At 42.5% G+C, this 26,082-nt stretch overlaps 1 protein-coding gene across 3 annotated transcripts in view; it reads left to right on the forward strand.

Moving 5' to 3' along the window:
- col5a1 (procollagen, type V, alpha 1) overlaps window positions 1-26,082 on the forward strand; it is a 104,339-nt gene that overhangs the window by 53,006 nt on the left and 25,251 nt on the right. For all 3 annotated transcript variants that reach the window (XM_008423597.2, XM_008423596.2, XM_008423598.2), the window contains 26 exons: window positions 58-114; window positions 2,503-2,544; window positions 2,989-3,051; window positions 3,144-3,218; window positions 4,717-4,809; window positions 5,009-5,065; window positions 5,182-5,235; window positions 5,378-5,431; window positions 5,590-5,643; window positions 5,765-5,818; window positions 5,907-5,960; window positions 6,280-6,324; window positions 13,343-13,396; window positions 13,837-13,881; window positions 14,528-14,581; window positions 14,657-14,701; window positions 16,451-16,504; window positions 17,585-17,629; window positions 17,712-17,765; window positions 18,283-18,327; window positions 18,696-18,749; window positions 22,014-22,121; window positions 24,041-24,094; window positions 24,885-24,938; window positions 25,703-25,747; window positions 25,956-26,009. In XM_008423597.2, coding sequence (XP_008421819.1) covers window positions 58-114; window positions 2,503-2,544; window positions 2,989-3,051; window positions 3,144-3,218; window positions 4,717-4,809; window positions 5,009-5,065; window positions 5,182-5,235; window positions 5,378-5,431; window positions 5,590-5,643; window positions 5,765-5,818; window positions 5,907-5,960; window positions 6,280-6,324; window positions 13,343-13,396; window positions 13,837-13,881; window positions 14,528-14,581; window positions 14,657-14,701; window positions 16,451-16,504; window positions 17,585-17,629; window positions 17,712-17,765; window positions 18,283-18,327; window positions 18,696-18,749; window positions 22,014-22,121; window positions 24,041-24,094; window positions 24,885-24,938; window positions 25,703-25,747; window positions 25,956-26,009 — 1,467 coding nt within the window. The remainder of the gene's footprint in view (window positions 1-57; window positions 115-2,502; window positions 2,545-2,988; window positions 3,052-3,143; window positions 3,219-4,716; window positions 4,810-5,008; window positions 5,066-5,181; window positions 5,236-5,377; window positions 5,432-5,589; window positions 5,644-5,764; window positions 5,819-5,906; window positions 5,961-6,279; window positions 6,325-13,342; window positions 13,397-13,836; window positions 13,882-14,527; window positions 14,582-14,656; window positions 14,702-16,450; window positions 16,505-17,584; window positions 17,630-17,711; window positions 17,766-18,282; window positions 18,328-18,695; window positions 18,750-22,013; window positions 22,122-24,040; window positions 24,095-24,884; window positions 24,939-25,702; window positions 25,748-25,955; window positions 26,010-26,082) is intronic.

Here is a 26,082-nt window from a genome sequence, read left to right on the forward strand (position 1 = left end):
ATGATTTCAGACGATGAGGAGGACGTCTCGATAAAACTTCCGTGTGTGTGTGTGCAGGTTGACGGAGCTCGTGGTGAGAAAGGACAGAAGGGAGAACCTGCTGTTATTGAGCCTGTGAGTATCTGTGTTTTAGCAACATACTAGAGCAGCAGATGTAAGGTGCATGTGCACATAGTTGGAAGACGCACTCACATATGTGTGATCCACATGTAAACACGATCCGGCCCTCGCTTCGGAAAGCAAATGCTCAAGCCAAACGTATTTACCATGGACAACTAAATCCTCCTTGCCGAATCCTCATAGCAAGGCCTCACTCATAGGTTCTCAGCATAAACATTTGGAAAAGGGCCATGCAGGGATTGTCAATAATCTCTAAACACAGGGTGAGTGGAGGGGAAACCAAGAGAAGGGAAGGGGAAAAAAAGGAACGCAAGAGAGAACTACTAAACGTGATCCTCTGGGGTCTCTCTGACTCTAAATCAGACTCTGACACACAAGTATCTGTAACGATGACTCATTTTGTAAGTTTGGAAATGTATACACAGACAGAATTAATATGTCTAATGGACCTACAGCTGTTTCGCTTCAAACAAATGCCACAGAGCTGCCCTTAGCAAACACATGACCAAGTGTTTATAAGTGGAAGTAAAAAAAAAAAAGTGTGGGAGCTCTTTGCTTTGGAGTACCGCTTCAGGACCTGTGAAGCGCGACAAAAAATGTAAAACGATGTTTGCTCTCCAAAGATTTTTGCAAACAAATGCGCAACCACCCTGAAGACGCCATCTGCAGAGTGAATGATGGTGGCTTGGCTGCATGGTGCTGTGGGAATGCTTAGAATTGATGGGGAAGTGAATGGAGCTAAGTGCGGGACAAGCCAAGAGATTCCTAAGCCTTCCTCTCCAGAGCATCAGGCCTCGCTTATGGCTGCTTGACACAAACATTTGAAGAAGGGCCATGCAGGAATTACCAGTATTTCCTAAACACACAAATCTCAAGGTTTGAGTATTGTTCATAGAAATGCTGCAAGAACAGTCAGTGTGCTTTCTCTGTTTTACTCATGCAGTTATAAGCACAAGGTAATGATTATGTACAAGTGTAACATAAAAGGATATCAATTCATTCAAACTACAAGACTATTTATACATATGTTTTGTAGAATATTACATGTTAAAGGAGAATTTAGCTTGTGTTTTTCCCCATCAGATTCACATATTAAAGGATCCTCTAAGCTGACTAATTTTAAACAAGCTGTTCAAATGGCTTTACTCTATTGTCATGATCTTATTCATTTCTTTGTGTTTGATGCAACAGCATGCTTTTGCTTCTTCCCATTCGTAAAAACATTTTGTACCCATGTAGCAAAGTTGTTACTTACTGTTTTATTTCTTTTGGTAGTTGAGTATTTTCAATATGTACCTTTGCGCCAAAAACTACCAACCATGAGTCAATTTGCATTTTGCCCATTGTCTTCATAATTAATGAAAATACTTAAATACAGACAGATATAAACATATGTGCCATGGCTGAAATACATGGCTACAAAATATTAGTAGGAAGGGACAATTTAGACCTCCAACATTACAAATTGGGGGTCTAAATTGGCAAAGGGGCATTATGATCCCTTAATCAGACCCCCAAAAAATCTAAACTGACTCTGTTTTATATAACCACATTTACTTGCAGCACTTTCTATCATTTCCAAAGACCAAAACAGTTAGTTAAACAACCAAAACATGTAAATAAAAGGTGAAGAGGTGGAAACACCCACACCCTTAGCAGTGCCCTGTTATTTTCATTGGCCCACTAATCCTGTTCTGAATGATGAAGGATCTCATCAGAAAAATTACAAGACGGCAAAAGCTTGACATCAGACAATGTTTAATAGCCCCTTCTGGTGATGTGTTAAGAGATGAAGTGAGGAAAAATGTCTGAAGGTTTTAATTTCCACAAAGGGTGCTTCAGTAGTCCACCCCGTTTTCACATCAAAACGTGGACAGCGCATAACAAAACGTTAATTACTACTAAATTGTTTTCAGTTTTCTGTGAGAAAGTTCTGGAGGAATATCTCTCCTTACGTCAGCGATACCGTTCCATTTGTTTCCAAGCTGAGATACAGGGACCTGAGGAGCGATTCAAATCTGTGGTCATTTTCCGGTTGAAACAAATGAATTCCTCCCTGACACTCAACACCTTACGTTAGCTTCCGTTTATAGAGGAAAACATCTGGACGTCTTTGCTTTTGATTGCATTAATTCACCCGTTTATTTCGCACCTACTTAATTGGAAGCACATTTGATGGATGGACAGGAGCCAAACGTTGATAGGCAGGTTTGCCGGAGGCATGTTTTTGTTGATGCCAAACTGTTATTACTAAAGCAGTCCACGCTCGTGGCTGCACAGTGGGATGTTGTCGTGCACAGACATATGCTTCATAAACGAGGTCATTAGATTGTTCTATTGACCTTTGCAGTATCTAATAATTTCTCTGTTTGCATGTTTCAGGGTATGCTAATGGAGGGTCCGCCTGGGCCTGAGGGGCCAACAGTAAGTCAGTTTTTTTGTTGTTGTTTTTTTGGTCAAATTCTGTATTTTCTTCCTCATTGTGTTCTGGTCTTTTTCTTTTATCGATACTGATTTATACTGGTTTATGTCACTTGTTGATTGTAGGATAAATGAAAATGAAAGCTAAAATTGGTCAGTAAGACCAGCGTTCGAATGGAAAAGCATTTTTTTTCTCAAAGGATTTACACTTTGGCAAATGTTTAAGAACATTTGGAGAGGCCAGATGCTGCTGACACCCAGCAGATGGTGTCCTCCACAGGCCAGGGAGCCTCACTGACATGATGAGGTATAGTGTAAGCAAATAAAGATGACCAGACAAAAGGATCAACAGCGTGTCCCACCTGCTGTGTGTGGCCACTTTGGGATCTTGTGGCGTAGGACACGAATATGGAAATCGATTGACATTTCTTTTTCGGTTCATAATAGGGTCTCCCTGGACCCACAGGATCTTCTGGCCCACCAGGCAGTTCTGGAGATCCTGGAGAGAGGGTGAGAAAAAAAATCCCTCGAGATATTTCTTAAAACAACAACAGGAACTCAGCCTGTTTTGGGAGCTCATCACGCAAACTATTCTCTTTAAGGGTCCTCCGGGTCGCCCTGGCCTTCCTGGTGCTGATGGTCTGCCAGGACCCCCTGGAACTGTCCTGATGCTGCCTGTAAGTAAACTCTGGTTGTGTGGGGTTTTTCTTTTTTTTATTATCATTTCAAGGGTTGAAACATTTCCTGTGGTTTTGTATCACTCTCTGGTCACATTTACAGCAGTTTTACTAATAACTCTGACACATGTTTCACAATGTGTTCTTGGAGGAAGGGGGTTTCCAATGAATCCAATCGCAAATATGTTAATAGGGATGTGAGGCTTTAGCAGCCTCTTGTGGTGTTAAAGTGGAAGGACTTCCTTGGACTCTTTACAGCATAGATCTACATATTAAACCCAAATTTTTTGACTCAAAACTTAATCTACCAGGCGTCTCTCCAGAAAGTCATATGGTTTTTGATGGGACAGAAAGCAATAAGGCTGACTGACGCTTTTGCAGCCGTTGATCCGACTGCAAGAGTTACGCAACCTTTCCAAATAGCCTCTCTGTTGTCTACCTTCAAGCCTCTCGTTTTCTTGTACTTGGAAGATGCTGTCCAGCCTGATTGCTTGTACAGATGTGAAGCCTTGCGGCTTCGTTGATTCGCGGATCTCTTCTGGCTGAGCCGTGTGGCAAACTTGGTCTGGACAGTGACTCAAGCAGTTCTGGCGTGTCCTGGCTGGCAAACACTGCCGTTTTGAAATCCAGTCCCACAAGCCTAATGAGAAACATGCATCTTTGTTTTGCCGTTCTTTCGAGCTGAGAGGACTCTTTTCGGTTCCTTTGTTTGACGCCGAGGAACAAGAGAAAATGGTTAACATTGAATTTTCAAGCTACATTCTCGGTCATGCTAATCAATTCTTGGACTGAGCTGAGTTTTCATGAATTGTTGATGGTCTGCATTAGTCACTAAAGAAATCAATGCAGGGCAAATCTTATAAATAATCAAACCAGGAGACAGTTTCGCTACAAGTAAAGACGTCGATACAAGCAGCTGTGCAGGAAATTTGACAGATTTCCAGATGTGGGAAGTTACGTTGACATTCTGTGCCGTGAGCTACAGCAGGTTTTACTCAAACCTCCAACTGAATCTGATGTTTGTATTATTCCTTCCTGGTTACCAGGATTCTGGAACAACCTTTTACTGCTGTACTTTTGTACATCTGTAAGCTGACAATCAGCCTCTTCAGGACTGCATGTGGTCCAATCCAAAGCATCTCATCCAAAAGAAAAGAAAACAACATCACAAGCCGAGCTGCACATCCAGCTTTTAATTTTCACTCGTGCTGTAATGCTGTCGTATGACCACCAGATGGCAGTAGAATTTGATCCTTCTTGGCCAAACGTGGTGACGGTTGAGACGCTCTGTTCAGCATCCGTTTGCTCTGTTAATGTGAAGAACAGTGGAATAAACAAACGCTGAAAACGCTTTGAAAACAAAAAAAACATTTTTTGTTTTCAAAGTAGTGGATTTTTTTCATTCTTTTGTGAGCTTTTTTTTTTTTTTTTTTTTTAAAGAATTTAGCGGTTTGTTCTATTCTGCAGTAAAAATATGTACGAAACATTCTTTCCACAGTTCAGATTAAGCGCTGGAGGGGACTCTGGGCAGAAGGGACCAGCTGTTTCAGCACAGGAGGCCCAGATGCAAGCCATCATGCAGCAGGCCAGGGTAACAGATCACAGCTAAACATAATCACAAGCGATAGAGACACTTGTCAGTTTGTATTTATGACACAATGCATGCATTTGCTCTATAAGCGAGTGCGGACTTATATGTATATACATGTGTATATATAAAGTCAAATGTGCAGTCTGAAGCCAACTCTCTTATGTTGATCTGTTTCATTTTATTTTCCGTCTTTGTCCAGCTGGCGATGCGCGGCCCGACAGGTCCAATGGGTTTGACTGGCCGACCTGGCCCTCTGGTGTGTACTTTGCATCCACCAACCAGGAAACACAGAGAAAATCTATTGGAGTGTTGCCTGTGCCTTTTAATTGACTGAGTCCTTACATAATATCTCCTTATTTTATCCTTTCTCAGGGCCCACCCGGTGTACCAGGACTGAAGGGAGAGTCTGGAGAGGCAGGACCTCAGGTACTAAATGTCACACTTTATCCTCAATCATTTTGAGATGAGCTGTGATTGAGATTACTCTCCCTTCTTTTTTTTTGGTAAGGAAAAGAAAAAAAGAACAAAAACAAACCAGTATCTGTAATGGACAAATGTTTTGTTTCAGGGGCCGCGTGGACCGTTGGGATCAGCTGGACCCTCTGGAAAGCCTGGCAGACGGGTACATGTTTGAGCAAACTTTCCACAAACTCCAACAAGTTCATTTATATGCCTGCGTTCACATCTCTGAATTAAAAGTGGCTTATATTCCACGCTGCAGCTGTTCAACGATCCTCTGCTCCATCGTCAACCCAGCTAAATACCAATTGTTTATTACAGGGCCGTTCTGGAGCAGATGGCGCCAGAGGAATGCCAGGACAGACTGGGCCAAAGGTATTTTCACTTCCACAATCGACAAACGTTGATTTAAGCGAATTGCACTTTATGAAGAGCAGATTAAAACCAAGAACTTTGGTGTTTGTACAAGATTTCCCATTTTCCGCGTGTTTCACAGGGAGACAGAGGCTTTGACGGCCTAGCTGGACTTCCTGGTGAAAAGGGACACAGAGTAAGAGTTTTTAAGGGTTTATGAAAGTAATTTCAGCTTTGTTTAGATGTGAGGGGAGGGCAAAATGTAATAATGTTTGTTTTTATAGGGAGAATCAGGCCCCTCAGGACCTCCCGGTGCTCCTGGCGAAGATGGAGAGAGGGTATCTTGGAAGATATGATTTCACAGCTTCGGTCTCATTTTGCTGTGCTGACGAGTCGTAGAGCTGTTGCGATTGCATCCTCTTTCTGCATGCTGAGATCAATCCATAAGTACTTTCTACAGACACCTCTGGATTCGACATCCCTCCCTGCTCTCACTTTCTGCACATCTTCTACCTCATTACTGACGGTTTACATCACCTGATCTCACACAATTTCCAATATTTCCCAGCCTCAACAACTCCCATACCCTCACCTTATTCTTCATCATGGTTCCCATGTCTGCGCCGCAGCCTGACACTGACTTTATCTTTTTTGCAGGGGGATGATGGAGAGATCGGACCCAGGGGACTTCCTGGTGAACCAGTGAGTAATTGCATGTTTTTTTTTTTTTTTTCCCCCTCCTTTCATTCATGCTCCTAGATGTTGTGCAATGTGTAGGCGGAGGTGGGGTTGGGTTAGCGCCCGAGGCCTGCTGTCATCGTGTAATTGCGTTAGAGGTGTGTGATGATATCATACATCAACCGCGGGGCCGGCTCGCCTCGCTCACGTCGTTAGACGCTGGGATTTTTTTCCTGCCTCGCACTGAAGCGTTTATTAGGCTTCGCTCGTTCCTCACTCCTGTCTGGAGGTGAGAAAAGCTGGCAGTGCACATCAGGGTTGTTAAAGCCTCCCACTCCCACTCAGGAAGGATGTTCACTACAGAGAGTGGGGTGGGGGGGAGGAAGGCAGGAGGGCACAAGAAAGATGAAAAAAAAATCAGCAGAAAGCTCTTGACATATTGTGTTATGATTCATTCTGGCCACCAGGGTGTGCAGATCTTTTCTGCCAGGACAATCAGTCTGGTTAGGTAACTGTGAGACCTTTGAGGCACAGAAGAGAGAGAAATAACAATAATATTCAGTCTGTATTATAATAATAATAATGGCAATGATAATTCTATTATTGTACGACAAGAACACCTTACATGCGTTAACAAATCAGCAAATTGCAGCATTCAGAAAATAACAACACCAAATATATTAAAGTGAAGAGAAAATCAAAGCAACGTTAAAAAGAGAACCGGTTTGACAAATCCGGCGCATTTTTAAAGACGAGGGTTAAGTTGACTGAAAGCTGTGAAGCCTGTGGTAGTCAGGCAAGCAGGTGGTAGACACTGTGTAATAAATAGAGCAGGTGGAGCCCAGAGTTAAGTGATGGAGTGATGCTGCGCAGTAGATCAGAGAGATACGGAGGCTCCTGGTTCTGGAGATGCTTGAAAGAAGAAAAAAAAAATAACCCTGATAGCAGCACTGCAATTTACAGGATGCCAATTAAGTTGTTAGAGGACTGAAGTAATATGCTCAGAGGAAGGAGTTTTTTTTTTTCTTTCTTTTTTTTACCTGTTAAAGTCGGTGCGGCAAACTAGAGAGGACAAAATGACAGCAGTCAGTTTGAAATGTAAGAATAGCATGCCCATGAATAGTAGCGTTGTTTACTAGGAAAATTGAAGTATGTGCATTAACTGTTGTATTCTCTAAAGTAGTGTAAAATAAAAATTTCACCTAAAACTTTTAGCGTGGTTGAAGGGACATTTTCAAGAATTGTCATCGCATAGAATTTACCAGACTTATCGAAAACAACAGAAACACCAGAAGAAATCCTGTTTTCAGTCTGGAAGACTGTAGTCGCACCTGCCTCATCAATCAGCGCCTCCCTTTCTGCAACCTGGACCTATCGGCGCCGGTCCTTGCTCCAGCCAATCATTGTTTGGGCTCCAGTTCAAACGGATCTTCACCCATGGCCTCCTCTGCTCACCAGCTGCGATCAATCCGTTCAGCCGCTCACCACAGCTTCTCAGCCAGCAATCTCAACAGATCCTTTTCTTCGTGATTCCCCGTTTTTCCACCCGTGATCCTGCTGTCATAAGGGCCGCCTAACCGCATGCTCGGCTCTTTCCCCTCAATCGCAAGAGAATTTATCCTGGCCCCGCCTCAATCACTTCAAGCAGCTCCCGGCGCTCTCGCCTGACTGGGATTCACCATTTCCTGCTCCTTCGCCACCTTCACCAGGATCCATCTAAGCAAGCGGACACTTAATCCCACCATCAACATCTCCAGGCCGTCTCTCTTCACCTCAGGCCCTGGCACGAGCCGACCATGTCATCATTTCCTCCCAGCTCATCGTCCATCTTCTCTCCATTTCACCATCGTCTTCCCACCGGTTCCCCGCTCTGAACCAGCCACATCAACAGCTTCTCTCCTTCCGCATGGCTTCTGTCAGCCCGCTCTTCAACGCCTCCCCTCGGATCTCTCACGCTACGCCTGCCTCGGGCTATCGAGGTAAGACGTAACCTTGTCATGTCTCATTCATGTTTCTCAATGCTGTAAAGCGCAGGCATTTTAGTCAATCCCCCCCCGAACACGCATGCCCTATTCGCATGCGCCACTCAGGCTATGTTTCTATAGCTCCATGGCTTTTTTCCAAATGAACGAATAAATAGTAGCACCCCCCCAACACACACACACCAGCGAGCGCAGGTAGCTCTCCGGGCTCTTTTACAGCGTCTCGTACACAGTAGCAAATCTCCGTTATTTACCGTTATCAAGCTCTCGATAGCTACTTCTTGAGCTCAATTACGCCCTGCACTGGACTTCCTGCTCCTTTTCCCAGTCCCTTTCAAGTCTAGCGACTGTGCTTATTCACGTCTATCTGTGCAGAGGGATTATTCATAAACAGCAGTCTTTTGCGCTCTGAGCTGTAGAGAGCAGAGCAGCCAGATCATCAAGATTACCGCATTTATCTTTCTGCTTCCATATTCGTTAACTTCGCGACTAATCAACGCTAGTGAATGAAAGCAGGCCAGCAAAAAAAGCCCTACGCCGGCTCAAGAGAGGTCATCTGCACAGTCTGCGAGTCATAAATTATAAGGCGACATGCGCAGTAAACTGACTGCCGACGGATCGTGTAGTTGGTCAATACTCCCTCCATGGTTCATCTCGGTCGGATCAGTCCAAGTGCTTTCTCTAATCGTTGAACAAGCCAAATTCTTGCTTGTTTTGGCCATTACCCAATTATCGCTTATCATTACATTTTGTTCCATGTCCTATTCACTACTTGCCAAAAGCAACCTTAAATAGTAGCTGGTCAGCCTCAATATAATAAGTACTGACTTCGACTTAGGAATTTTTCCCCGCATCGTGGCTGATCGCTGTTTCATGTCGCTTCCCCACTTCCCATATCGTGTCCTCTGTCAATTTTCACGGTTAACCTGTCTAATTAGTTGTCTTCCGAGCCGCCTTCAATTGCCTTGAGCCCTGAGTCGCTAGCGCTGGGCTTTCCCTGTGCAGCAGCACTAGAGTCCTGCTGCTGCTGTTCTGAGCTCGCAGGAGCTTCATGAATCACGGCAGCAAATCCCAAAGAACTTTGAACAGTTTTTCCCCAAACTAACCGTCTGAGTGGAGTAACGTTGTTGGAAGCAGGCATGTTGTCTAGTGTTGACTAGCAAATATCAATTCAGGACCTAAGCTGGTTAACAATTAGCCTGTCTAAATATGTATGTTTATGTTAAGCTTCATCAATTCATTTTGCCCCCTAAATATAAGTCGATGCCCCCCCTCCACACCTCATGCATTAAACTCATCTGTAGCCGGGGTTGTTTAAGTTGTGTCTCTCGTCTAAGATCGTCCAAAATCTGCATGTTATTATTTCCCAAGCCATCCTGTCACATCCAGGTCGATGCAGCCTACTTTCTAGCTCACCCAGGTTCCACGCTCGAATGCGTTCGTTCCAGTCTCACCTCAGAGCCAATTGCCATTAGCAGTCATTCTCGTGGGCCCATTAGCAACAGTCAATCAGCATTTGCAGCGTCCTGAAGCACACGGCCCATCCGGAGGAACCGAACCTCCAATTTCATTGCCGGGTCCAATGAAGTTCATTTGCAGGGCCCGTTTCAACAAGTTCAAGTCTTAAAAAAAAACAAAAAAAAACTTATCTGTTCCACCTTCAACCTTCATTTCAGCAGCTCAAGTCCCTAGCGTTTTACTAATCCGTTTCATTGCCATAACCTGTTCCCTGAAGGGGAATTTCTGCAAGCGATCCCATGTCGTCGCTTTCCTCATAAGCAGTCGTGTCCCAACTACAGAGCCGAACCTCCACCCATCTGTTTCATGACATCAACCGGCACCAGTCATGTTGGCATCTCTGCTCGTTTTCAACCCTGGTCATTCTAACATCCTTGCTGATAAGCAGCATCTCGCCAATAGCTTCGTCATTTCATCCTAAGCATCCTTTCCTTATAATTATTCATAACTCTTCTCTGTGCTTGCAACTTCCTTCAGTGTCAGTAGCACTGCGCAATTACTGGTGGTGGTTGGTCAACTCATCCAAAGCCCACGCTCTTTTCCAGAAAATGTTATACAAACCATCCCCTTTTTGTCCTTCACCCCTTATAAATTCTTGTCCTGATGTGCAGAGCATTACATGGTCAGGCTCCTGCTTATCTTTGTCAGCTTTTAACTAAATGTTCTGCTGCCCGTGGTATCCGCTCCCAAGTCGGAATCTTTTGGTCGTTCCACGAACACGGTTAAAACTAAGGGGACGGGGCCTTTCAGTCGGTGGCCTTCAGGCTGTGGATCAGTTTGCTTTTACAGCTCCGTTGCTGAGGCTTTTAAAGACGACTACAAACGTTTTTATTTTCCCAGGCTTTAATGCTCCATTTTGTTGTTTCTTCCGTTGGTTTTGTGTATTTTTGTGTAATTCCATTGTACAGTGCCGTGATTATGTCAGGGAAAAGCGCTTAATAAATAAACTTTACTTACTTGCTTATTTTCAGGTTTCATCCAGATTGACCTCATCTCACCCACATTATCTGTCACCCTGTGAGGCTAACATAACTCTAGCACCTCGTCTCCAGAAGCAAGAAGTCGTCTCCTACCTTTCTAACCCATTCCCTCTTTTCATTTTCTCATCATACTAGTAATGCACAGCTGTCCTTTTCCACCTGCTAAATATAATTTCATAGCACCACCCCAGCTGGCCTTCATCTACCAGCACCTCACCTTTTAACACCCCAGTCACCAGCAGCTGGCCTACATCTACCAGCCTCTCACCAACATACGTTTCGGCGTCCCCCGCTGGCCTTCATCTACCAGCATCCCACCATTTCCCGACTCACGGTGTCCCCTCCTGGCTTTCATCCACCAGCTACCTCTCATTCAACGCCTTGCGGGGTCCCTTTTTGGCCCCCCATCTATCCCACTCATTGTTCCTAGGTAACCTCTTCCTCACATCTCCTGTCACCTTCTCTGTTTCGTCCCCACCTCTATTAAAAAATAAATAAATTCTTCCTGCATTCTCTGTACATGTATCTACTTTCCTTCTCCTCTAGCCCATCACTTCTCTCCCTTCTGCTCCAGCGCAGCACAGTTCAGGCAAAAAACCAGCTGGCCTTTATCTACCAGTGAGTATCCCCTCTTTCGGTGCCTCGCGGCAACCCTGCTGGCCTACATCTCCCAGCAGCCAATCACCATCGCTTTGGGGCGTCCTCTTTGGCCCCTATTCATCTCACTCCTTATCGAGTCCCTAGTCACCTCCTCTTCTATTTCCTCGGTCACCTCCTCCCATCCCTGAGTTCCATCTCGAAACCCCGTATTAGTACCTCTCCTACCTGGGCTTCGGCCCCGGCCTCAGCCCTGCTTTAGGGGTCTACATTCCTCATGTTCATTTTGTCATTGAACTCTTTTAATCGCTTTCTTTCTCCGTTTGAGTCTCTCCAGATTGAAATGGAGTCTTGACAAAAGTTCACTCTTGAAGACTCTAGTCACAGCTGCCTCATCAATCAGCACCTCCCTCTCTGCAACCTGGACCTATCAGCGCCGGTCCAAGCCTGGCTGCAGCCAATCATCGTTTGGGCTCCAGTTCAAAAGGACCTTCACCCATGGCCTCCTCTGCTCACCAGCTGCGATCGACCCATCTCCACCTTTTGCTCCTGGCTCTCAGGCCTCATCTTCCTCCGACCGCCGCCACCAGTACAGGCCCCGGGGGGTCTACATTCCTATGCTGCATCAGGAATGTTCATCGAGCTTATCGAAGTTCCAGCTTGACATCCCCGGCCGGGGCCTGAACGCCAAAGGACTTTGTTTATTTTTATGTTCATTTTGTCATTAAACTCTTTTAATTGCTTTCTTTCTCCGTTTGAGTCTCTCCAGATTGAAATAATGATTCAATAACCATAAACAGTCAGAAAGAGAAGAGATTGGAGGAGTAGAATCAAGATTGTAGGTGGATAGATCAGGCTGTCATCAGCGTAATGTATAAATAAAAAATGGGACCAAGAATTATCTTAAACTTTACTGCCAATTCTTTATTTAAAAATAGTTTTAAAACCATTTATGTGAAGCTGATTGTGCTAAGTTTGGTTTCTCTAACATCTGGCTCTTGTTTGGTTTGGCTTCTCTACGGTGGTTTCTTGTAAACTTTTCCAGGACAAACTGTCTTAACTTTCAGTAGTGAAACTCTTCACCGGTATAAATGAAGCTAAATTCTAGACAGCATCATGTTGGATTCAAACCGAAACAGTTTTCTTAAAAGAACTAGCTAACCTTAAATAGTGTTATGTATTTACTCAGTTTTGTATAAATTTTTCTAATTCTCTAACTCTTTAAGTTGCTGAACACCAAGCTAGCATTTAGCAACATTAGTTTAATATAAGATATAAAATATATTGTGTTTGTGACCTACATACTTCTCCCTATACAATAAATAAATAATTAAATACATAGATTAAAATAAACTGAGCTGCACCTGAGAATTTATAATTTTTTTTATTTTGCGGGAAACTCAAATTTTGATTTACAGAAGCAGACAGTGAAACAAGGCTGTGTAGACTTGTGTTTATAGAGAGAGGCGTGTCACTGGCATTTAACAGAAATGTTTTTTTGGCTTTCCTAAAAATATTACCGAGAATTGAAATATTATTCAGAAGTAGGCTGCAGACACAGCCCTGATGAAAACTACACACAACTGGGCAAAACTGGACAAAACACTAAGCACTAAGTGTCTGAAAGTGAAACCATCTGAACGGGCCAGAGTGAGCTGTCACTTGTAGCTATTGTCTTATGGCTAATAAACAGACCAAATTGAACCAACCGTAATTATTTAGATGTCAGCCATCTTGGAACGGGAATATTACAGCTGTTTGGAAAATAGGGAAGAAAGACTGACTCTAGTTAAATAAGTAGGATTTAACCACCTGAGTCGAAAGCAGGCGCAACATTCACAAGGGCGTTTTGTGAACGGCGGGTTATTTTTAGACGTATCATTTTGAAACTGGTTTTAATTATTCATCAGACCTCTCGCAGGTGTAATATCACCCTCAATCTCATTTCTCCCCCCGCCCCTCTAGGGACCTCGTGGTTTGCTGGGACCAAAGGGACCTCAGGGACCTCCTGGACCACCTGTATGTATCACCTCTTCTTCTATTATCTTTTCATATCCTCTGTGTCAGAGCAGATTTGGTATTTACACAACAGAATACATTTCTACTATCTCCTGGGCAGCTACTAAGAGAGCAGACAACACCCACAGGGACCCACCAAGCTCAATATATCTCACAGACTGCACAATAAGCAGCACACTATTGAGTTTAACTTTAATATTATTTGAAATATTTCTATAGCGGAGACAAGACTTGACTATAATATTTATAGATTTAATTTTGCATGAACAATGGGCAATAGATTTTTTTTCTTCTATTATTTTTTTAAAACAGAGACATTTTTCCCGAATTTGCCTTCAGCAGTTTAAAAAAATTAAATGCCGTTAAATGGGTTTTCATTTCAGTGGGTTACGGATTTTCTTCTTTCAAGCCTGATTTTCTCTCCCTCATTTCCGTGACAGGGAGTTGCTGGAATGGATGGCCACCCTGGACCCAAAGGAAATATAGTAAGTAAAGATTGAACTGATTAAATTCCTAAATCAGATTAAAAAGATACCACTATCGGAGTGTTAAGAGGCACCAGCTTAATCACTCAGAGTGTATTTAGGCCTCAAAAAGGAGCCCTTTCGCACACATCTATGAGTACGAACACACACTAGCAGCATCAGAGAATACACTCTTGGCTAGTTGTACATTTCCAGCTCAATCTCTGCCAGCGCCCGGCACCCGTAATGAGAGAATATTTTACCGGAGTGGCCTGCTTGGTCTTTTGGGAGTCTTCCAACAAGGTAGAGATGGAAGATCAACAACTGGCCCAGACTCCCGGAATTGATTGCTGGTTATCCTACAGGGGGGAGGGATGGTGTTTTGTGTTTGTGGTTCAGCAGTTTGCGTCATTAGGAAAGTAGGTCTGAGGATGTGCCCCACATACACCTGCACACTTGTCCTTTTGCCTTAAATGCGACTAAATTTCTGAAATCCAGCAACAATATGTACATGTATAGTGTGTTTGAGTTAGAATTGGGTAATACATTACCATTCAGTTGAAGCTGATTTAATTTAGATCTATTTTGTGCAACATTTTTACCCTGTTTTCCTCTTGGAAAAATAGCCTCATCGGTGTGTAAGGAGCTCTCTAAATGTTTATTCCAGGGACCTCAGGGAGAGCCAGGCCCCCCCGGACAGCAAGGCAATCCCGGTGCTCAGGTAGGTAATTTGCATTAGATTTCTGTCTCGGCTATCAGAGAAAAGGTTCCAAACAGTTTCTTATCCTCTCTGCAGGGACTCCCAGGGCCGCAAGGAGCAATTGGACCTCCAGGAGAGAAGGTAGCATTTCAGGCCTGCCGAATATGGAATTCCTGCTGGAGAATGAAAAAAAAATAAATAAAATAAAATAACTGCTAGCAAGATAAAATGTTAATACATGCAGACCCAGAATCTGTAAAATTATTGGAATTTGCCTCATTCATTTGCATGAGCAAGAAAGCCAAGCTGCTTTCTTATTCAGGCCCAGATGCTTATCACACAATTATGCAAACACATCCCCGTCCTCGGCACGGAATCCTGCCCCATATACAGCAGAGACCCATTCAAATCCTGATACGTTTTAAGCCAATTACAGCCATATCACATTCGCCGGCTGACATCGTAGATTATTGAACACAGAAAGTTTAAAAATTAATTACATGGGTGGTATGTTTCCCTCTTTTCTTTTTTTTTTTTTCTAAAAGAAAGCTTTGAACAAAACGAGATAAAGACTAAAAACTCGACATTTTCTTTCAGTGTGTTAGCTCAACAAAGTCATCAGCTCAGGATGTTAATCCTCTATAGTCTTGAGTTTTACAATAACACATAAACTGACAAAAAATTATAACTTGAGATTTTTAACTTAGCTGTTACAATCTGCTAAAAAAAAAAAAACTGTGACGTATCCTTTTTAGTCTAAGCTATCTTGTTTTCCTATCATTAGCATTTATATACCTAGAATTAGCGATGTCAGCCTTATGGTCAGGTTAAATGGACTGATTATGTACATTTTGTTTTAAAGTTGCAGCTTCCCACAGCAAGTGAGAAACTGCTGGGTTTTACAGCATCATACGCATAAATCACCGTTTGGTACTTAAGTTTTGAAGTCATGGTTTGGCATTATTTGGTACAAACACATTAAGAAACGTGAAGCAAAGTGCATTTTTGTCCCCCCAACACAGCCTTAAACCGAATAAAATTGAAGCATGAATTACACCAGATTAGCATATCCAGTTGCTTCTACTTCCTCTTGCTAATGTAAGACTGGTAAAATATTCTGGCTGTAATGCTTATAAGCAGGAATTTTCTCTGAACTCAGCTTCTGTTTAAATCCAGTGTTTTCGGCTACGTCGCTACTACAAAGACTCTTTTGGGGTTTGTTGTGGTCTAAATGTCAGCAAACATCTGTTTTTAATGGTACAGTAACCTGACTTAGCACTTTAGCTTTTCCATTGTTTGACTTAGGGTGATGCCATTTCAAATGAGTAGTTAAGCTCCACATAGAGCGAGTTACTTAAATTTTTTCTGTTAATAAAGACGACCAAAAGATTCATTAAGTGCATCTTACTTTCTGAGTTGTCACCAGAGTATGACGTTTGAAGTTATGAAACAGCAGACTTTAATGATAGTTCGAGGCCCTCAAACTTTTGTCCTTTTCATGTTTTTTTTTTCAATCTGCTGCCTTTTACAAAAGTTGCTTGAGGGAAAGTAGATGTTCTTCATGTGTAAAGGCTTAAAAAGCGACATAAGTGCAGGTCACAAGTGAACTGAACCAAAATGGCACATTTTGAAAATTATCGAATGTGTCTCGTTACACCAATTATTGACCTTTTGTTTTTACTGTAGAGATAACACCCAGTTATGCACAGTTGTTGTCTTTGCTTCATCTTCATTTAAAAAAATGCCTGAGTGTCTCATTTTATGTAACCGGCATCAAATTTGATTGACTTCAACTTTTGAAGTCTGCCATTGTAAGGACTTCATATTGCATTTCTGCAGACTTTTATGAGCTTTTAAAACATATTGACTAACTGTGCGATGTTTGTCAAGGGTCCAACTGGAAAGCCCGGATTGCCGGGAATGCCGGGAGCTGACGGCCCTCCGGTAAGTTTGTATCAAGATATCCAAATTATATCAAATTAGAACTGCAGCAAAGCCTACGAATGATGGATGGATGGATGAGAAACAAACTTCTGTAATTTCATATCGCTTTGCCACATTAGCGCTTCTAAGATATACAGTGCAAACCACCTTGATGGTTATTAGTGTGAAGCATATGGATGATAGAACATCTTCATTTGGCTCTGTAACAGAAGATCATCACACCCACACACAGTACTTTATATGCAAACACCCTCCTTCACATCCCAGGCAGCAGTGACACCTGCACTAATGACAGATGTTTCTGAGAAATCACCAGGTGGCTCCTACCGTAGGAGAGAGGGGGGCCAAGAAAGGCTTTTTGAGGTTTAAGTAACTTCAGGGGCAGGAAAAATAAATAAATAAAATTTGAATTAGAAAGTGAGTGTCTGTTGAAAGATGAGACAAAATGGAGGAGAGCTCACATAATGCGATACTTCGCTTCACAATCCTTCAAAGGTTCCTGTTTCGGATTTGAAATAGCTCACATCCATCCACAGACTTTTTTCTTTTAATTCATTTGTTGTCTGTAACTTCAATTACAACATCCGCAGCCGTAGAGCTTCCTCTCTGCCCCTAATTTCTTTCCTCTTTTGTATCCATTTCGGTCTCTGTGCTAAAAACGCATCAGTGGCTTTGTGAAGCTCCTTTGTCTCACGAGAATCCAATCAATTTTCCTCCAGATGTCTTTTTACTGGACACCCTCGTGCGTGTTCTGTGTGGCGTCGCCGCAAACTCGTCGTTGTGTATTAGTTCACACGGCGTACGCGCGTTCGCATTGTGAGGTCTCAGAGCAGCTTTGGTCTCGGCTTTTAGAGCCCTGTAATAGCTGTGAGTGCATCTGCAACACTGCGCATTAAGGATGGAAAATGAATTCCCAAATGAGATTGGACCCTTGAAAGGTCCACTTTCCCAGTTTCCCAGTCAGATTTGCCCTTCAAGCAGTTTTACAGCCCAATCTTTCAGTTATAGGCATGTTGCACTGTTAATGGTGGTAATTATGCTGAAATGCTATGCTATAATATTCCTCTCAATAATTCACAGGGTCACCCTGGCAAAGAGGGCCCGACTGGGGAGAAAGGACACATGGTGAGTTGTTTTTTTCTTCTTCTTCTCCTCTTCCATCTTAATTTATTGAGATTTCTAATTGGATTTTCTTTTGGATGTTTAGGGTCCTGCCGGACCTCAAGGCCCCATTGGTTATCCTGGACCTCGAGGTGTAAAGGTAAGTTCATCGCTATTAATGTCACTAAAAATGTACATTTTTGGAGTAGCACAATATAGAGCTAATGGCTGTTAGAGGACAAATAATATGTGTTAGAATATTGTTTAGTATTAGCAGTTTATTATTATTTTGCACAACTAATGACGGTACAGATCATGAACTGCTTGTCATGAAAGCACTAACGGCAGTGCACTGCTTTCACTGAGAAAAGGGGATCACTCAACAAGCTTGGTTTAAGAGTTCCTGTCTTAGTTGGCTGAAATCTAGGAGGACGGTCAAGAATTTTATTTTTATTTTTTTGCTCTCGAAACTTTCTATTCTCTGCGGGGAAGATTTTTAGAAGAACGGTGAGTCAGCTACTTCAGAAGTTCTTGCCAGCCTTATTTTAGAAAAGCTGTCATCACATTGTGGGTGAATATTTTCACCTGCCAGAGCAAATGTGCCGCCGTTTCTTTCCCCCTCTTGTCCCGTTTGCTTCCTGATTGTCGTGTAACGTCCGTCTGATCTCGTGCCGCAGGGAGCTGATGGCGTCCGCGGCCTCAAGGGAACCAAGGGTGAAAAGGTAAGCGGAGGCAGGTGGAAGGTCGACCAAAAATAAATCAGTTATTCAAGTCAAATTTGACATTACCAAAGAGATGATGGTGATTGTGATTAAACTGATGATTGGGGTTGATGGCCTTTGCTTGCTAATGATAATCTCAGAAAACATAATTTTGGTGCTACACAAAAAAAAGGGGGGGGGGGCTATCAAGTGTTTCTATGGCAACAATGGCTCTTGTCTCATTGCTGCTCTGTCAGACTTGACGTCTGTGTTTGTGTGCGGACCTAATCTAGAGGGAGTAGAGGATATTTGACTAATAATTTTTTTTTTCTCATTAAAGTCTTGTCTGTTGCCTCTCTAACAGTAAGTTTTTATTTATCTCATGTTAGGGGGAGGACGGCTTCCCTGGCTTCAAGGGAGACATGGGCGTAAAGGGAGACAGGGTAAGGGCAGGTTTGACTTGGAAATGTCACATTATTGTGTTTTATTTGTACTTTAGTGTCTGAATGAAATAAATCATTGAATAATTCTGAAGTGGAAGGAAAATTATACATCATTTTTAACATTTGAATCTGTGTTTAGCTCTGTTTATCTCGCTGTCCCCTAAATAAAATAATCTGAGAAGTAGTAAGTGGTAAGTGGCAACTTTGGAGGAGCTGAATGTACCTAGAGCTCAGGTGGGAGAATATGTTGACAGGACGATTCCACTTCCGGTCGACAGGATCACAGCTGTATTCATGCCAGTCTTTAGCCCAGTTGAAAGGTAGTGTTTTACTCAGAGATGTACAGATTTCAATACAACTTCTTAGGCCGCAATAGACACCCAACTCTGTCTACCCAGATAAGGAAAAGTAGAAAAGAACTGGCAAGAAAGCGTAACGTGTATTTTCTCCAGGACAGAGATGCTGATTTTTTGTTTTTGCCTTTGCAGTTCCTGAGAGATGAATTATCCAAATAGGAAAACAGCAAGTCTCCTGGCTCTTGTATTTCTACAACAACAAGCACCAATGTTGTTTTTTTTCTTATTTCTTCAGCTCGTGATTCAACCCCATCATTTTCTTTAAAAGCTGTGTTTGGTGTTAGTGGGACTGTCAAAGTAAAAATCTAACCGGAGAGCATTAGGTGACTCTAGTGGGCAAGTGCAGATGACAAACATTTATATCACACAGGATTTGTAGTCAGGTGAACATCAGACTGGACTATTTGGCCCTTAGGTTTGCTCTGCACAAACAGGGGCTTTCTATCGTGGAAGGAAACCCATACAAAGTTCTGTTTTCAGTTTGCCATAATGTAGAACAAATGAAACATGCAGAAGAAGGTCCTCTGGTCTGACTAGGCCAAAACTAAACCTTTCAGAAACCTACATGTTAAATGCTTTGTGTGACAGTGCTTCTGTACGGTAGACGTGGTTCGATTGGGGACAAAAATTGAAACATTTTCAGTTCTCTTTCTCACTGCACTGTCAAAAGATCCAACCTCTTTGAAAAACCCGTTTACTTCTTTGCCTGTGGTGGAGCTGCACCAAGACCCACTGAAGGAAACGGCATGAAAACCTCAGAAGAAGACACTAAGCACAGCTTCCTTCTTTGCAAAATGTGCACAAAAACAGAGTAGTAGGTTTAAGCAGATAAACGATATCTCCTTTGTCTTTGGGGAAAACAAACAAAAACAAAACGTCAGCTTTCTTTGGTCTGCATAAGGGTTCGTTTAAGCATTCACACCTCTCCAAAGGAATCAGGCTTTCTAGGCAAGCAAACTAGATTTTAATTAAAATGGACAAAACTGGGTTGATGGGAATGAACCCTATGTGTTGCTGAGGGCTGGAAAGCTTGTCAGGCTTAAAGGAAACGTTTTATGGGTCTAAGTACTAAAATATCTTGGATGAAAATTAACATGTTACATGTGGCAAAATTCATATATTAGAGTGGACAAATTAAAATAGAGACAACTGAGAATCTGGGAAAACCTTAATTGTAAAAACATTATCTGTCCAACCTGATTGAGCTTGAGCAGGTTGAACTGGGCACAAATGCCACACATCTGGTAAAGACGTCACAGTGGCAGAGGGTTGTGGATATTTTTGCAGGGCAATGTGTTTTTCACTCAAAGCAAATGTAACTTTTCAAATAGTTTGAAGTTTAGCATCGTCCAAGATAACCTACAGTGACCCCTTCTGCGGCAGCCTCCTTCCCCCGTTGCCTAAAGCCTTTCTGACTGCTGCGGAAGAGAGCGTAATGAGAAAACAGGAGGTGTTGTTCATGTTGACAGCTATAATCGTGTAGCAGTTTTCAATTCCTCCTCTGCCTCTTCCAAGTTGATCCTAAACCCACTGCCCGCCCGCTCGCCCCGATGTAGGAGAAAAAGAAGTTTGACACGCTCACTCCGGAGCAGCTCCTCTGAAGTGCATTAGGGATTTACGCTGTCAAGCCGCAGGAAAATATGACTTCCACAGTGAGAAACATAACTCACAGCAGCCCCGTATTTGAAACCTTAAATCCCCCCTATCCCTGAACCGGGGCTGTCTCCAGCTGAAAAAGGAGGGAGAAATCAATGGCACTTTAAACACCACTCCAAGCCCACGAGAGACACGGGCCTTCCACCATGTTTTCCTCTGGAGACGCCGCCGATCCAGATGAAAGCAAAGATTTGAGGGGGCCCACTCTGCTCTGGCGATGCCCGCTGCAAATGACTTGGTTTGAAGCAGGCGTGTGAAAGGTGTGGGAGGGGGAAAGGGGGTTCGCACGCGTGGGTGTGTTTGCATGCGCGCGAGAGCGCTCAATTTAAAGTGTTTTCTTTGATGAGCCTGCGAGCGTAAGTCAAGTACAGTTTGCCTGATGCTGTTTCATGTGTACTTGAGGGGCGTGTGTGCATGTGTGCGTCTGCTTGCTTTGCAACTCTGCACGGACCTTTAACTAGATACCTTTCACACACCAATGGGCCTCGGCAAGCAGCGCCGGGCTGTCAGTGCCAGTTTGTACTCTGTCATTTAGTGTGTGTCCTTTTAAAATGGGAGCGCACTTACAGCGAGAAGCAGTAATAGGATTGCTAACCACTTTTCAACGGGAACAGTATCTAACTGGATCCTTTAAGCAAGTGTTCAGTCCTGTTGAAAGGGCTAACCTGAACTACTCAGAGGACAACAACTGGCTCAAAAGTATAATGGGTGTTCATCTCATCATAGTTATGATTTTCTTTTGTGTGTGCGTGTGTGCACGCGTGTGTGTGTATGTGTGTGTATGTGTGTGTGTGTGTGTGTGTGTGTGTGTGCGCGTGTGTGTGTGACAAAATGTTCTCTACTTGGCTTACATCCTCATTCTTTCTTATGCTATGTGTGGCTAATTTTAATCATTTTACTCACTAGTAAAATGATTAAAATTAGCCACACATAGCAAAACGACCCCGTCAATGTCTATTAATGTTATCCCATTAATAGACAGAAGGTGGCAGTAATGCTGTGCCTGGGAAAAGTATTCACACCCTGTGAACTTTTTCCATATCACAAACTTTAGTGATTGAATCAATATTTGCATTTTAAATACCAACACAAAGTAGTAAACAACTGCAATCAAGATCAGAACTGATGTGTGCAGTAGGTGGTTTGGTTATAGAGCAACTTCAGTTATTTTCAATCCGTCTAGTTTGTGCTAGCTCTACACCATGTAGTGAAGGAAACGTTCACGTTTTGTGGTTCCTCCTGTGCTGTCCAGGGAGAACTTGGACCGGCGGGACCCAGAGGAGAGGACGGCCCAGAAGGGCCAAAGGGTCGCTCAGGGCTCCCTGGAGATCCTGGTCCGCTCGGCCCCTCTGGTGAGAAGGTGAGACGCTTTTTTTTTTCTTTCTTTTTTCCAATGTATATTTCTTCACTATGAGTCATACTTATTCCTCACTGCCTGCCTAAAAGAAAGTAAAAAAAAGATTCATCTTTATTTTCCCATCCTCAGTCATGTTTGCTCTAAGATTAAGGCACAGCCAGGCTTTAAAAGAAAACCATTTTTTTCCCCAATTATCTGATCTGAACAGGGATCAGTTTGCCCACTGCTGCTGCTCTTCAACCAGCATTAAAGGCTTCAATTAAACACTGAGTAGGCTGCTGTGTATATTTCACACAGCCAATGGCAATTCTCAGATGAGTTCATCTTTTTTCTTAACAGAACTGAGGAGTTGATTTATTGTCTTCTGACGCTCGCTGGAAGAAGATTCTTAATTATCTCAATGTTTAACAATCCCTTGAACACATGTATTTGATTTTTATGCCTTAGACACCGATTCACACACTATTGACACTGCTTCTTGTAGTTTTTTTTTTTCAGAATCTGATTTGACCAAATTATTGAGTTGTGGTCAATTTTTCAGTTTACTTATTAAGTCTGCGTTAAATAATGCCGATGCCGTTTCCGTGTATAATTAGAATCGACACTTCGGCTGTAAAATGCGCGGGTATTTATTGAGCTGTGGCGCTTGCACATGTTTAATTTTTGTGTTCATTAACATTAAAAATAATGGGAGGTTTGCTCAGTCTTGTTTTTGTAATGAGATAAGATATTTTTGCACTGAATTCAGTGGAGAACAACAACAAAAAAAGCCTAGATATTTATTGGGATGTAATAGAATAATATAATGATGCGGTCATTTGGTGAAGGCTGCGTTTTCAGTTGCACTGCATCACCAGGTTTTATTGCCCTTCACCCATGGCAATCACAGAGAAGCTCAACAACAATATAGCTCAACAAAGAAAAAATGGGTTCATCCTTTTTTTTTTTCTGTTTGCTGCAGTTTATATACTCGGGATGGAAATAAATGTTACCAACTGTTATGATTCCATCAATCAGACGTTTTTATTCTGCAGTGTCTGACACTAGAAATGGTCAAACCGTAATGTAGCTGTGGTGTTATGCTGTCTGTAGAACCTGCAAAAATAAAAATAAAACATTAAGCTGGAGAAAACAGATTTACTTGCAATTCGCCATGGTGGTGCGTGTAACTACTTGAGTTTAATTTTTACATTTTACTTCTAACATGAGAAGAATAATATAGAAAAAAAATTCAAAAGTTTTCATTTGTATTGCATTTTTTGTAGATACAAAAAAAAGAATGTAACGTGTCAATTTAGCTTTAATTGATCTGAGTCATGCAAACAAAATTAAGCATTTTTCAACATCAAGACCTATGGCAAAAGAAAAAAAACCCGTTAAACCTTTGATGGGCTTTACAAAAGTATAGTAAATTATTTAGTCCCTATACTGGACAACTGTAATATACTACAGTTCAAAGTCTGACTCAATATGTACTGCAGGAGTCTGCAATAGACTTATAGACACTCTTGCTAAAGATATTTTTTACAAGAAGCAGTTTGCTAAACTGCTAGGCTAATGCTAGCGCATTAGCAAACAGGGAATAGATTCCCTTTTTCACTGTGAAGAATAATAAAAGCAGTTTGAAGGAAATATGGCAGTTTGTTTGATCCACAAAATAATAGGTGTTTACCATAATACAGATTTGCATGCCTTGCACAATAAAAAGGTAGAAATATATGTAGAGCATCACAAACAGTACAACACCAATACGTATCGGGTGTTTAGTCCAACCTCTCTGCTGCTGAAATCTGACAACTGATTATCTTTGTTTATTTATGTTGAATGTTAAATTTCGTCGTCATATTGCAACTTTGAGTTTAGCAAAGGTTCTCTTTTAGGCTAATCACAAGCGTTTTATCGAAATGTGTTTTTGTCAACAGGGTAAACTCGGAGTTCCCGGATTGCCAGGCTACCCAGGAAGACAAGGACCAAAGGCAAGTGCTCGGCATATTGCTACCCGAAAGCATTACTCAGTGATAGTCTCTGGCAAATTAAGGTTTAAGATAATATTTTTACCAACATGTTTGATCAAACTGAAAGAAGTAGTGGTGAAGATTTAGCTAGGAGGTCCAGTATTTTCAAGGACTTGGCGATCACCTGTCCAGAAAGCTGGTTAGCAAATAAAAAAAGGATAATGCCAATACAAATGTTTTCATTGGTTAGTAAGAAGGGCATAATTAATGTTTTACATAGTATTGTTTTTTTAACGTAAATGTAAGTTTTACTATTTTTTCAAAACCTTTTACTTTGGTTGCTGTCTTTTGAGAGATCTTTGTCAAATTCCCTTTCTTGGTTAAATAAAAGTTGTTCAAAATCTAAAGTTACCATGAATAAAATTGGACTTAACTGGAGCTCTGAGACATTACACACTTTGCCTGTCTATATTGTCATAATTCTGCGTTTCTATTTTCATGTCTTCGAATGCTTTCGCAGCTGTTTTTTTTTTTTTTCTCTACCATCAGCACTTCAAGCATTAAGCTCGTTGTAGCAAAGCCTGAGTCGGAAAAGTGGACGTGCTTGAAGCTTCCTGATCAAAGAGATGGAGATGTGAATAAGCAATCCCTGTCAGCCCTCTGCTGCTTATGCGATAACAATAAAACACCGCAGCGCCCTCTCCCACTAGCTACAACGGGCTGGGAGTATTCAAGGGAGTGAAATAAATAAGAAAGAAGTGTTTATCTTTTCTCTCTCAGGTGACTAATTGCTCTCTTTTCTGCCACACAGGGATCTCAGGGCTTCCAAGGCTTCCCGGGCGCCAACGGAGAGAAGGGCTCCCGGGTACGTCGCACAGAGCATTTCCTATTTACATTAGCCCGACAGAGTGTTGGAACACGGACCCTGATCGAGATTGATCAACCCCAGCGGAGGCTGCATGGCTCTGAAACAGATTTGACCAAGCAGAGGAAGAAAGCACCTTTTACACAACTCATTTCAAACCAGCAAAAACATTGTTTATCACCCGGCGGCGCTTTGAGCAATGTTTCACGCGCTCTGTGTGTGTTAGCGACGGGCCATTAGCTCGCCTGGAAGAGTAACAGTTTGTCACCGCGACTGGCTGGAGCGGGGCACATAAAGCTTCTCATCTTTGCAGGACAGTCGGGGAAAGTTTATGGGACTGAGCTGAAAAGGAAGGGAAAAAAATATAGAAAAATAATAAGATTCGCTTCTCTCTCTCGCTTGAAGGCTTAATAACACTCAAAAGATGCGCTTGTTTTCTCATTAAAGTTAAACGAGCCCGTTTTAATTTGGGCCCTGTGATATGACTGTTAAATTGTAATAAAAAAAGTTATTTTCTGTAGCGCTAACTGCTCAAATGTTGGTGATTAGAAGAATTAACGATGACAAAAAAGCACACACAGGCCGGGACGAGACGTAAAAGCTGATCTCAGAGCAGAGCGACGGCCTGATTCTGTTGAACTCTGTCTGCAGATATGATCCTCTCCTGGCCTTTAGATTAATTCATGTTGAGCATGCAGCCCAATCTCCCTTTAATGATGCGAGTTGCCACTCCTTTGATCACTGCGTGTTCTTAACATCCACAGGGCACAGGAGGAAAGCCAGGCCCACGCGGACAGAGAGGACCAACGGTTAGTCTTACTCAGCACACTTCAGCTTATCTACAGATGGCAAACTTGGCACCTCGGTAAAAGAAGGAAGGGGGGTTGGGGACCCTCGACGTGGCTATACTTGATGGGGAGCCAAGTTGAAACATTAATTAATCTCAGCATTTCCAGGTCATCTGTATCTCTGGCGGAGCCCTCTCTGTGATTCTGATCACGTCTTTGTTTCCGTCAGGGGCCGAGAGGAGAGAGAGGGCCGAGGGGACCGACGGGGAAAGCTGGACCAAAAGTCTGTGAAATATTTCGCTCTCATCTTATGGGTTCTTTTGGCGAGTGTGTGTGTGTGTGTCGTTTTTTTTTTT

Source organism: Poecilia reticulata, linkage group LG12 (assembly GCF_000633615.1).
Source record: "Poecilia reticulata strain Guanapo linkage group LG12, Guppy_female_1.0+MT, whole genome shotgun sequence".
NCBI lineage: Eukaryota > Metazoa > Chordata > Actinopteri > Cyprinodontiformes > Poeciliidae > Poecilia > Poecilia reticulata.